The sequence below is a fragment of the Euprymna scolopes genome, chromosome 23, assembly GCF_053919585.1.
Source record: "Euprymna scolopes isolate OS-2025 chromosome 23, ASM5391958v1, whole genome shotgun sequence".
NCBI classification, from domain to species: Eukaryota; Metazoa; Mollusca; class Cephalopoda; order Sepiida; family Sepiolidae; genus Euprymna; species Euprymna scolopes.
In genome coordinates, this window is record NC_136504.1 from 68,144,669 (window position 1) to 68,159,144 (window position 14,476).

General features: G+C 36.2%; 1 protein-coding gene across 1 annotated transcript in view; it reads right to left on the reverse strand.

The window, feature by feature from the left end:
• Positions 1-13,594, reverse strand: part of LOC145245626 (acid-sensing ion channel 2-like) — a 40,849-nt gene extending 27,255 nt beyond the window's left edge. Inside the window, exons 1-3 of the mRNA XM_080107193.1 lie at positions 13,239-13,594; positions 9,598-10,093; positions 6,863-6,961 (exon numbers count right to left, since the gene is read on the reverse strand). Coding sequence (XP_079963319.1) covers positions 6,863-6,961; positions 9,598-10,093; positions 13,239-13,594 — 951 coding nt within the window. The remainder of the gene's footprint in view (positions 1-6,862; positions 6,962-9,597; positions 10,094-13,238) is intronic.
• Between the last annotated feature and the right edge of the window lie 882 nt (positions 13,595-14,476).

Genomic DNA, 14,476 nt, shown 5'->3' on the forward strand with positions numbered 1-14,476 from the left:
CTCCATACATGGGCGAATAGTGGCCTTATAGAGGTACAGGATACTTTCAGGTGTTAGAAGTTTTCTAGCACGGTAGAGAGAGCCCACCTTCCTTGCAGCGGCCCTGGCAATGCCCTCGATGTAATTGTTCCAACTCATGTTTCCTGTGAACGTTAGGCCAAGGAGCTTGAGAGACGTACTCTCAGATAAAGAGTCGTTGGCCATTGCTATAGGTGGTAGAGAAGGTTTCTTGTAATTATTGAATGAAACCAGTTTTGTCTTGGTGGCATTGAACGTTACCATCCATTTTTGTCCCCATTCCACTACTGATTGGAGGTCATCCTCTAGTGTTTCTGCCATTACCTTAGATATATGTTCATTTGTTTTCCTGTCGTGCCTGCTATAGAGTGTGGTGTCATCAGTATATATACCCATCTCAGAGGCAATTTTGTCGGGGAGGTCATTTATGAATATCAGGAACAGCAGAGGTCCAAGGATAGATCCCTGGGGCACTCCCGCATCTATATCATATTGTTTAGATGTACGACCATCGAGGACAACCTGGATTTTTCTCTTATCTAAGAAGGATTTAATTATGTTAAGTATTCTACCAGTGATACCGTAAGATCTAATCTTCCTGAGGAGACCCTCATGCCATACCCTGTCAAAAGCCTTAGATATATCTAGAGCTACCGCTCTGCCCTCTCCCGCTTTGTCCAGTGAATGGTATATGCGCTCAGAGATTACAGTGAGGATGTCTGCCGTGGAACGGGCTTGTCTAAATCCATATTGATGGTCGGTCAGAAGTTTAGCATCTGTAAGGTGCTGGACTAGAGCATGGTTAATTAAGGTCTCAAATATTTTGGCAAAAAGTGGGAGGAGGCTAATAGGGCGATAATTTAATGGGTCAGTTCTTTAGCCAGAATTCTTGACAACTGGTACTACAGAAGCAGTTTTCCAACAGCTTGGAAAGCAAGATTCATTAAGGCATTTGTTGTAGAGTTTGGAGAGAACTGGAGCTACTTCGGCTGAGCACTTTTTTAATAGCACAGCTGGGATGAGGTCGGGTCCACATGCTTTGGAAGTGTCAAGGTTTTTATGATAGCATGCACCTGAGAAGGGGTGATTATCAGATCGTCTAGCGTGGCGTCTGTCCGCATAGGAAATTGAGGTAGGGGGTGGTTTAGAGGGTCCAGTGTGGAGTTTGAGGCAAACCGACTGGCAAGCATGTTAGCCTTCTCGGTTGCTGAGCAAAGAACCTCGTGATTGTTGGTTAGTGGGGGAATTGTTGATTGCCCATTATTTACTACACTGTTGTAGATTTTCCAGAAGTCACGAGTTCCTAGTTTTTGTGCTTCGATGCGTTTTTTAGTGGTTTCCATAAATTCCCTCTTAGCTGTCGCTATTTCTTTCTTAACGTTACTTCTAGCTTCTATGTACTTCTGTCTGTTTGAACTGGACTTATGTCGGTTAAACCTGCGGAATGCATGCTGCCTTTGAGCAATGGCAGTTGCGCAAGTCGAAGTAAACCATTGGGGAGAGTGGGGCTTGCTATAGAATTTCCGCATGGGAACATGCGCTTCGATTGCAGTTTTGAACCATTCAGTGGTCTCGGTTGCACACTGTTCAGCAGGAAGAGAAAAAATATTTCCCCATGGGGCGTCTCTGATAAGATCTCTGATAGCTTCCCAGTCAGCCTTTTTATAATATCTCGTTGTTTTGAGCATTGGCTCTTCAGTTTTGGGTCTAGAGTTTAGGGCGATTTCAACCATTATCACCGCATGATCAGCGTTCCCAAGTGGGCTGTCGGCTTTCGTTACACAATCATCAGGAACTGTGGTCAAAAAAAGATCTAATAGTGATGCGTGTTGTTCTTCCTGATCAGGGAAGCGGGTTGGAAAAGTAACAATTTGCGATAGGGAGTGAGATACAGAGAAACTATGAGTTGCGCTGCCTGCTGCATCTGTGTAAATAGAGAATCCAAGCCAGTTTTTGTGATGGACATTAAAGTCGCCAAATACATGTACTTGGGCGCTAGTGTCGAAGGAGAGTGCTGTGTCTATGCTGTCAGATACTTTGTTTATTATGGTGCAGTCTTGGGTCGAGGGAGAGCGGTAGAGAAAGTAAAAGTAGCTAATGTTGTGTTGCATGATTAGTCTAAAGCACATAAAGGCTTGATCATCCGTTTCTAGGTTTGTTTCTCTAGTCAAGGGAAGGGTATTACGAATGTAAACTCTAAGTCCGTGCATATGTCTGTCAGAGTCCTTACGGCAGAACAAAAATGTAAAAAAATGACATCAAATTCGTCCTAAATCAGCCGAAAAACCACAGACAACAAATTTGTTGTTGTTGAGAAGTGAATAATAATAAAACTACAGAGTGTTCAGGATAAATTTGACAGAATAACATTTGATTTTTTTTCCAGATTTGAAAAATTTATTCAAATTAACTAGGCTTGATTTTAAAGTTTAAACCTACCTTAAATTATATACAGATTGACTGTAAAAGAGAATAACTTGTGTAACGAAGCCGGGCGACACCGGATAACCTTGCTTCCTAGGTTGAGGGTGAGTGGGATGGAGCTGGGCGAGAGGTCTCAGTCCCATCTCGTGAGAAACCAACGAATTGTCATCGGGTGACAAGTAAATTATTTGGAGTTCAAAAGGGCCAGATTAAAGATAAGCCAGATGTCGGGTTGGCGAGGAAAACGCAAGGAGGTCTGGGAAGGGTCGACGAGTAAAGTCGACGATCCGAGTGTAAATGATAACATGATTCACTTAAACCAACAAGTTGGAGGTGATGAGAGAGAAAGAACAAACCCCGAAAACAATTGAATTAGTCATTCTAATTTTAAGGGAACAAATTGGTTAAATGCCTAGACAGATAACTAATTCTCGGAATTGAATCGACAGGGGGTCGGTTGGGAAGGAGAGAGAGAGAGAGAGAGAAAGAATTATGATTACCCGTCGAATAGAGAGATTGGGTCGACTACAGAAGGAAGGGGAGGATGACGTTTAATAAAACTACTGCGGAAATAGACGACAAGAGAGAATCGGACAGTCTGTCGAACAGAGAAGTTGGGAAGCCACGCGGCCGCTAGCCTCTTCTAATTGAGATGAAGAGAACTAACAAGACGGCCACTTAGAGTTTTTGTTTAAATACACTGTGGGGGTTGCATTCCAAGCCTGACGAAAGTATAAGTGACGAGCCGAGCCTTAATGTATACCGAATAACTAAATGAACAGCCTAAAACTATCCTCATCGTTGTTGATTGTTGCCATTTATACTTGTGAAGACTGCCCTTCGATTTCAGCATAACCAAACTTGACTTTCCAGCCGTCGCAGACAGAGAGAGACGGCCACCGACGAGAAGACGATCACGACAGAAATTACCAAGAATTCCCGATTGGGCGTTACAACACTAGACGGCCAGATACCAACGTCCAATTCGGAGAGACTCAGTAGCAGAGGGAGAGAGATGGATGCTTGTGCGGGGTCCAAGGCTCGAAGGAGCGAAAATATAGCCAACCGTCCTTAGGGTTAGTGCGCGTCGTTTTTCACCGTGCGCGTGCGACCCCTGCGAGGGAGAAAGGGTTATACTTGTATCTTGATGGTTTTCATCGATCATCAAAATAAGGAGTTTATGGTCGGTGCTCAATACTCCTTGAACACTGTAAAAACAATCTGGCATGAACCAGAGAATTGCAATGGAAACTATGAGGTTGTGGCTAAAAGAAAGCAACATGGCATAAGATCTGATTGCTCTCGCACAGCAGAATTTTTTGAAACATCTGCAGAAAAAAGTGTTGGAGAACCCTGGCATTAGAATTCAGGCTTTGCTCACGAATTGAATGTCTCATAGATACAACATTCTCCTTCGATACTAGTTCACCCATCACAGTAATTGGCTTGGATTCTCTACTTACACAGACGCAGCTAGTAGCATAACACAGCTTCTCTATATCTCATTCCCAATCACAGACGGTAACGTTTCCGACACATTTCCCAGATCATCATGATCACCATGCCTCACTTCTAGATCTATTTCTTACCACAGTTCCCAACAGTCTATATTAGAAATATTATCCCCGTTACTAGAAAAACAAAACAAGAGTCAGAGGACAAAGCTTTTATGTGCTTTAGACTTAACATGCAACATAACATTAGCGACTTATATTTTTTCTACTGCTCTTCCTTGATCCAGGACTGCACCCTAATCAAGCAATTCTCTGACAGCATAGATACAGCACTCTCCCTCGATACTAGTGCACAAGTACATGTATTTGATGACTTCAATGTCCACCAAAGTAACTGGCTTGGATTCTATACTTATGCAGACAGCTGGTAGCACAACACATCGCTTCTCTATATCTCATTCCCTATCACAGATGGTTACATTTCCGACACATTTCCAAGACCAGCAAGATCAGCATGCCTCACTTCTAGATCTATTTCTAACTACAGCTTCCAATGATATGTAATGAATGACCACAGCTCACTCGGGAATGCTGATCATGCTGTGATAATGGTAGAAATCGCCCTAAATTCTCGACCCAAAACTGAAAACCCACTGCTCAAAACAACAAGGTATTACAAAAAAGCTGACTGGGGAGCCACCAAGGATCCCATCGGAGATGCCCCATGGGGAAATATCTTTTCTCTTCCTGCTGAAAAGTGCGCAAATGAGACCATTGAATGATTCAAAACTGCATGTTCCCACATGGAAATTCTATATCACACCCCCACTCTCCCCAATCATTTACAGCTGCCATTACTCAAAGTCAGCAGGCATACCACAGATTTAACCGACATAAGTTCAGTTCAAACAGACAGAAGTAATTGTAAGAGAGAAATAACGACAGCTAAGAAAGAATATACTGAAACCACCGGAAAATGCATCGAAATTAGGAACCCGTGATTTTTGGAAAATCTACAATAGTGTAGTAAATAATGGGCAGTCAACAATTCCCCCACTATCAAACAATCATGAGGTTGTTTGCATGGCGACTGAGAAGGCTAACATGCTTGCCAGTCGGTTTGCCTCAAAGTCCACATTGGCCCCAGCAAACCACTCCCTCCCTAACTTTCCTTTGTGTACAGATAATCTGAAAATCACTCCTTCTCAGGTGCATAGTATCATAAAATTCCTAGACACCTCAAAAGGATGTGGACCTGATCTCGTCCCGGCTGTGCTATTAAAAAAATGCCCCGCTAAGGTTGCTCCAGTTCTCTCCAACCTTTACAACAAATGCCTTAACGAATCTTGCTTTCTTGACTGCTGGAAAACTGCTTCTGTGGTACCAGTTTTTAAGAATTCTGGCAAAAGAACTAACCAATTAAATTATCGCCCCATTAACCTCCTCCCACCTTTTGCTAAAATATTTGAGTCCATAATTAATCAAGCTCTAATCCATCACCTTACAGTTACTAAACTTCTGACTTACCATCAATATGGATTTAGGCAAGCCCGTTCCATAGCAGATATCCTAACTGCAATCTCTGAATGTATATACCATTCACTAGACAAAGCCGAGGAGGGTAAAGTGGTAGTCTTAGATATATTTTGACAGTATTTTATTTTGAGCATATGGCATGATGGTCTTCTCAGGAAAAGCAGATCATATGGTATCACTGGACGAATATATAACATAATTAAATCCTTCTTAAGTAAGAGAAAAATCCAGGTTGTCCTTGACGGTCGTACATCTAAACAATATGATATAAATGTGGGAGTACCCGTGGGGTCTATCCTTGGACCTTTATTATTCCTAATATTCATAAATGACCTCCCTGATAAAATTGTCTCTGAAATGGGTATAATTGCTGATGACACCAATCTCTATAACATGCATAAGGGGGGAAAAAAATGAACACATATCTAAGGAAATGGCAAAAACACTAGAGGATCATCTCCAATCTGTAGTGGAATGGGGACAAAAATGGATGGTCACATTCAATGCTGCCAAGACTAAGCTTGTTTTCTTTAATAATTACAAGAAATCTTCTCTACCATCAATAGCAATGGTCAAAAACACATGACCTGAAAGTACTTCCTTCAAACTCCTCGGCCTAACGTTCACAGAGAGCATGAGTTGGAACAGATACATTGAGAGCATTGCCAAGGCTGCTGTGAAGAAAGTGGGTTCTCTCTACCATGCTAGAAAGCTACTTATGCCTGAAAGTATCCTGTACCTCTATAAGGCCACCATTTTCCTATGGCGTACTGTTATCACATTTGAGCTGGTGCATCTGCTACTAGTCTCTCACTCCTGGACAGGGTTCAAAAGAGAGTCACCAACCTGATAGGTCCTGAACTGTCATCTAGGCTTCAGCCTCTGTCCCTTCGACGAAATATTGCATCCCTCTGCCTGATCTACAAGTATTTTAATGGTGAATGCTCTGACGAACTAGAAGCACTTTTGCCCCCTCAATGTAAATACTCCCGACAAACCCGCCAGCAGCTAAATCTCACCCCTACACAGTAGAGATCCCTGGGTGTACTTCAATAGTTTCTTCCCCAGAAACTGCTAGACTTTGGAACTGCTTTCTGGGATTCTGCTTTCCCAACTGTACTGACACGCAGAAGTTCAAGTGTAATGTGAAAAGACATCTTGCTGCTCAACTCCTTACATAGTATCCCTGCAACTTATGTCCCTAATAGTAGCCCCCTACTTCAAAGTGGCATTGTGCCTTGTTTGGCTTGAAAATTGAATTGAAAAAAAAAAACAACAAAAAACCAAAAAAAACATAACTGGACTGAGTTTTGTAGCTGAAAACTGCTTCAAATTTATGCTGCTATATATATAATCTTCAAGATATTGTATCACAAAAGCAGTTAACTATACAATCAGGTGAGAGAAAAGAAAAATTATTTTTTCCTCACACTTTCTGGTTGAATGACAGCAAATGTGGTCAGGCCAGGTCCGGCATAAAAACTAGAATCAAGCTCATCTGCATCTCTTAAGGGATCATGAAGAAAAATCTGGAAATAATAAATTAGATGAATTAATTCAATAATCATGAATCACGTGTAGCTTCAGTACACCTATTGTTTCTATAGCTGAAAGCAACAAGTTTAACATATAATAACCCACTGACTACACATTTTTACAAATGGAAAAAACACGTTTGACATTTTTTTTCAGAAATTAAACTTCAAACTATTATATTTGATACATGCATATTCACACACACACACACACACACACACACACACACACACACACACACACACACACACACACACACACACACACACACACATATAAGTGACATTGTCTCTCTGTCTGTCTTAGGAACAGTCTTTACCAAATTCCTTCATAAAATTTTGGTCTAAAGACTTGAAACATGATATACAGGGGATTTTGACCTAGGGAACAAATATGGTCTTTAGCCGCTAAGGGGTCAAAATTGAAAAAATGATAAATTGGCAAGGTTAAATCGACTTAAAATTCTGTTATACACATTATATACATTTATACGTTTGTTCATTTTTAACTATTACTCATCACTCTGACGATAGCTCAAATATAGCTCAAGTGCAAAATGTTTTGATTTCGATTCTAGCTGATGGCACCCAAGTCATATATATTTAAAACTTTTAAAATGGCTGCTATATATTGGATACCATAGAGTATTGGCTCTGTAAAAATAAATATGAAATCTGCATGAATGTATGATGATGATCTGACAATGAATTGATAACACTTGTGATACTATGGAATATTCATGAATCATTTTGATTTCTAAACAAGAAGAATCATTAGGAGAATCAAAAAATAAAAAAGGGCACATTCAAGCAAATGAATTCTGTTGTGTTTAGATTATAAAAAAATTATTTGATTGTTTGTAAGAAAAAATATTCCAATTAAAAATGTTTTATTTAATTATGTTCAATAAAACAGTAAACATTTCAAATTACAAATAGCAGTTTTATTTTGATATTTAGTAACATTAAAGAATGATTAAAACAAATTATTAATTGCACTTCAAATACATTCGACTTCTAATAGGTATTAGTTTTTTGATAAACACTGATTGTCAACTCCCGAGTCCAAAACCGGGAGCCACCATTAAATAGGTTTCTAGTTTTTAATTTGATTTAAATGGTATCAAGACCATTAAAAAAATCAATTTTGCCAATTTTCTCTACAATAACGTTTAAAAACAAAAAGTAAAAAATCTTTTACTTAAAATTACTGCCAGCGATTAAATCATCGAATTAAATTTCCATTTTCAAAACTTAAAAATAAATCGAATTTAGATAAATATAGCAGTGGTAAAATGTCAGTTAGGCTTTTTTCAGATTATTATATTTTTATTATAAAATAATTATTAAATTAAACCTTATAATTATTGTTTTTGGTGTTTCTAACTCACTAAACCGGCTTTTTCCAAACTAAACCTAAACTTAAATTAGGGTTAGTTTACGGCTGTTTATAGTTGGGATTAAAAAGAACAGTTTGGTTTATTTACAAATGTCTTTTTTTCGTATTATTTGGATTCTTCAGAGAAAGAAGATTGCGGATGTTTGTTTATTAATTATAATCTGGAAATTCTTATTTGGTATAGTGATTGATATGGAATGCGTAGACACATGGTGTAATACGAAAAAAATGACTCTTATTGAATTTCTACCATTTTTACATGTTTTTGTTTGAAAGATGGGGGTCTACAGACTTGAAAACATGATAGCGTGTGTATTGGGACGGAGTAGTCATCCCTGCATTCATGTTGAAATTACTGATCAAAGAAAAATCATATAAGAAAATGAGATATAAACTCGTCAAATTCAAACAAATTTTTTAAAAGCACGTATTAATAAGCAGTTGAAATGCATAGAAATCAGAATTCTAGATGTAGTTTTTCTTTACAGAATTATTTCAGTCAATTAAATAAGAGAAAATCTCACTTTAATTTATGCATAATATAAGATGTGCTCCTATTTTTTTTAGGTTGGTGCAAAAACAATATCGTTTTTTCACATATGTTATGTTTTCATATATGATTTCTGAATTAATTCTATTGATATATATATATATATATATATATATATATATATATATATATATATATATATATATATATATATATATATAGCCATGTTATATATCATCTGGAAGTGCGTTTTTTGCTCTGTCGAATTATGTTATTCGTTACAGTTCTCAATCTCCTCATTCATTTTTTTGCATGCTTTTCGGCAGCATGGACAAAATTCAAATTCACACAATTTTCTTGTTCCAGTGCAAACTAGGCTGAAAAGCTGCCGAAACAGCTCATAATATCAATGATTCGTTTGACCCAGGAACCACTAACGAATGTATGACACAATGGTGGTTCAAGAAATTTTGCAATAGTGACGAGAGCCTCGCAGATGAAGATGGTCGTGGCCGGCCGGCTGTGGTTGATAACAAACATTTGGAAGCCTTAATTTAAGCCGATCTTTGCAAAACCACACGAGAAGTTGCTGTTGAACTCGAGGTCGACCACTCAACAGTTGCAAAGACAATGTTTTTTTTATCGATTAGTTAAATGCACAAGTAAATCTACTGAAAAAAAAAAACTGCATTTGAATGGCAAAAAGAAAACAAACAAACAAGCAAAAAAGAAGCTACTCACACGGACGCCAGAGGTGTGCCAGTCGGAGAGTTGATTAAAGGAGAGTTTCAAGATGAGTCCGTGGTCACTCCCAGTTATGTTACTTTCTATCGGTTCGGAAACATTGAATGAGATGCAGTTATAAGGATACATATTGATCAGCATGTATGTATTTGTCCAATAATCATTGCACGAATAATGACGGTTGAAGAGGCAGGAAAAGTTTTCATAGCTTGTGTAGAATAAATATGAGTAGATGGTTTCAGCCTCCACCGAAAAGACTGGGTGGCTGAAATTATTTGTCAGAATTCCAGCAGCTAAGATTCTGGAGAGCGTTATGTTATTAGTTTCAACTTCATTTAGGTTGCAGATGGTAATGCCTGGGAAAATCATAGAATCTTTCACTGTTGCTGTATACTGTTTGATGTAGGGATACGTGTAATAGTCAAGAGTGAGCAAGAGGAGGGATTTCCCCAAAAGGAATGTGAAAAGAATCACCATCGCCATATAAAGAAACCTGGAAGCAAAAAATAGATTCAATCCTTACAAATTTATAATACAAATTTATAGTACTTATGTTTTTGCTGTTTTTCTGACCTTCTTTTCAAGGACGCAATTTGAAACAAAGCCCTGTAACAAAATCATAAATAATTTTGGAGCAATTATGAATTAAGAACCCCAGAAGCCAAAAGATTCAAACGGGACACATTCCAATCGACACCGATTGTCTACCAACGCACGTGTCATGTTTAAACAAACATAAACAACCTGAATTGTTTCATTCGTTGATTTTTAATATATAAAAAGATTTAAAGAAAAGTGGAGGGAATATATATAATTACTTATCGATAAGTAATTATTCTAACTAGAAAACAAAATATAACAGCATGCCAAAAGATAGACTGACTAAAATTGAAACAAATTTTATAATGGAGATAAAAAAGGAATATCTGCCTTACACACGACTAAAATGCTAGTTTTATTTTGGTGTTTTTAACTGCTCCCCCCCCCCCTATTTTTGATGATGAGGAGACTTTGTTATTAAAGGACAAAACTTTTGTCAAATAATTGTCAATATTCATTGTCAATTTAAATGTTAAACGATGGTACAATCTAGCATAATGAGCACTGTTTTCTTTTAATAGTATTAATGCATTTACTAGTGCATTAAAATAAACTCGGCTCTTTAGACTCCAGGTCTAATTCCCTCAAAAAAAAAAAAAAAAAAAAAAAAAAAAAAAATATATATATATATATATATATGTACGTGCACACACGTTTTTTATTCATTTGGAATTGATTAAAATAAAGAATATTACAGAGTTAGTTATTAAGTTTTGTTATATAACGGTGCATATTCTTTACTGTTTAAATTCATAATATACTTCCTCTTTCCCTTCTTTCTTTCTTTCTTTCTTATTTCTTTTTCCTTTTCTTCTTTTTTCCCATGCATGTTTTCCTTTTCTTCATTATTTCTTAACCTCTTCACTAATGTGTGTAGAAATGATAGTGGTGGGGCGGGGATGTACAAGAGGGCAACATAAGTCGTATATTTTCTGACCCATCAAAATTCTAGTCAAATTAAAAGCATTTTTATGACTGAATAACCCTGATTAAATCTGAAACCCCTTTTAGCATAGATATGTCGAATCTGCATTTCCCTACTGTTTGAACCTATACACTCTAGTATGTTTAAGATTTGGGGTGGCTATCACACGCTCATATAAATGCCTTTATTTCTAGTTTTCCATTACCTCTATGTCGATGCTTAACTCCCATCTTTCTCATTTATTCTCATATCTAAACACAGACTCAAATCTGCACGCCTATTGGGTCTTATTTACATACAACCAAATCTTATTTTTTATATTTGACAGAACCTCCTGATATTAATTCCCTGTGATAAGGAAGACCTGATAGTTTCATTGCAAACTTTGCTTTCGTATAAGCTGTATTGGCTGAAGAGATTTTTAGTTCTGGTAACTAGCTGACCGAAAAATACTCATAAATGTGTAGCAACATAATACTACTTATGTAAAAACAAATAAATAGTATAACTTGCTCTACTTCGGTATTGCGCACTCTTGTATTAACCTTGTTAAACTTCATTGGTTACTTTACCTCTGGAAAACAATAACCTCAGATTATATATATATATATATATATATATATATATATATATATATATATATATATATATATATATATATTCAGTGTAATATAGAAGAAATAATACGACTGTGCAAGAACCTGCACACATGCGCATATATATGTAAATCGAAATTTAGCACAAATAAGCTTCGTTCTACTCCTGATTTATCCACCAAGTTTCAGTCATGAATATTCAACAGCTTTTGTTTTATCGATTTTCAATATGCTTCACACTCAATTTAATTGCAATATTTTTATTTGCGATGATCACCAAGATAATGTCAAAATAATTTCAAAACAATTCCTAAACTGAATAATGTCACCATAGCCCAAATCAAGGCAGTGACGAAAGATGAGTGTCTCAGTTATTGACAAGTTTGCACATCATATCCAGATGTGTTTATCATTGAACGATAATAAAACAAAGACTGTTGAACATTATGACTGAAACTTGGTGGACAAGTCAACCAAAGGCTGAAGTTTATTTGTGCCAAATGTGGTTAGCTTGCAGAAATGTATTATTGTGGAGCATTTTGGAGGTCATCCTATATATATACTAGTAGAGAGATCTGACGTTGGCTGAGATTGAATGATATTTTTATTGTCATCAAAATCGATGAAATTTTTCAATCAAATCGATTGATTGCTTGCTTTAGTTAGGAACCGATCGAGGTGCACCAGGAGGAAGCTTCACATGCCTTCTCGCAGCGACTTAGTCCACAATATATTGTAGTCTACATTGCACTGTAGAGAACCTAATTTTGATTTTATAAAATTATTTTTTATATATAATAACTTGAATAAAAGTTTAAAATGCAAAAGGCAAGTGGCATGCTTCAGTTCTGCTCTAAACATAAACATTCATTTCGAATGCGCCCCTGTCATATTAAAGAACCAACTTTTAAATTTATATGCCTGGTGGTAATAATAGCTTGAATTTTTAAAGCTTAAAATTAAAAAAATCAAGTATCATGGTGCAATTGTGGTTTAAATAAACATTCATTTCAGACGTGCCCCTGTCATATCAAAGAACCTACTGCCATATATATGTCGGGCCTTTCAGGTTATGTGGTAATAAAACTTCTCAAATGCACTTGTGATGTTAGGCTGTATTTGGTCAAAATCGTCTGTTCCTTCTCTCATCGGGTTATTTTTGATTATTGATTATCGATACTTATCGAAGACTTTCTGATACAAAACCTATATAAGAGCACTGCCAGGCACATCAAGTACCTTCGTGTGAAATTTCATGAAAATCGCCTCAGACGTTTTCGAGGCTATAGGGAACTCACACACATGCACACACAAAGTTCCTTATATATAATAGTAGAGATATTAAAAAGGCACAATAAAGTGGAGATAATTATGGAAGTCTCTAATACAAGTATGAACGAAGTATAGCAAAGGTGAGATAATTAAGACAGTATTTAATACCTCACTCTTGGAAACAAGGGTAGAGTTGGAATAAGCATAAAAACTAGTAATTAAGAGTTAACATTTTGTTTACCTACCTGCGTGTTTTGTTCTGACTGTAAGCTACCGTCTTGATTCCATGAATCGTAGTTTCTTGGAAGAATGCAGACAATTTCTCCTTTAAATAATTATTTAATTTTTTATTTTTTTCGATTAGCAATTCTTCCGTTTCCGCGATGTGATACCTGCGTCCGCAAGCCTTGCATAGCAACTTATCGTTAGAATCTGATTGGTAGACATTAAACATTTGCACAATCCAAGACCCTGGCGGTTTACCCAGTAAATATCCACAGTGATAACATTTCCGACCTTCATATTCGTGTTGTTCCAACAAGTCTTTTAGTTCCTTCTTTTGGAATCGAGACAGAAGTCGGAAATTATTGAAGAAATTCATTTTTTTTTTAAATTGTTGATTTCGATATCATTAATATTTTGAAAAACAGTTAAAAAATTTTTAATTAAAAACAAATAAAAAATATCTAGAAAAAATCATAAATAATCGACCGATTTGACATAAGAGGTAGAGTGTTTATTTATAGGCCGGGAGACCAGTGTTCAATTCTCAGCTGAGTCATAAAGACCTAAAATATAATAACTGATGCCCTCTTAAACATTAAGCATTATAAGGTGTGGCTAAAGGATAAGTAAAGTAACACAGAAAAAAGGAATAGGTTTTATTGTAGTAGCCAATGAAATACGAGCCTTCGGATCTCCAAGCGATAAGTCGTTAGGGGTTACTTATTTTTTTTTTCAAAGTATTCATTTATTATTTGAGTCATAAAAATTATTTCTAATTTTATTTAATTTACACATTTTTTAATTATTTTTAATTTATTCAGTCCCAAGTATATATTTTTATTTTATTTTATAGTGAGTTTTAAGAAAATGAGTTTGTTTATTTTAATCAATGTAAACATTTTTTAAAAAATATGTTTCAATTAGATTTATTGGTATAGATACATTTTGTTTAGGAAAATATGAAAATATAAATCAAATTTATATACATCCGATTGATTCACAAAATAGTTGAATTTCATTTACAAAAAATCATGCTCAATATTTATCATTAAATAGAGCTTATTGATATTTTTATTTCAAGAATTATTATTATATCATTGTATAATAATTTATACCCAAAGCTAAACATCGAATTAACAACTGTTTAAAAAATCTTTGTTAGTAAACAGAAAATCAATGCAGATTACCATAAAAGCAGATTCTTTTTTTATCAGCGAAAATTGGGGTTGGTCAACTGGAATAAAGGTGGAAAAAGATC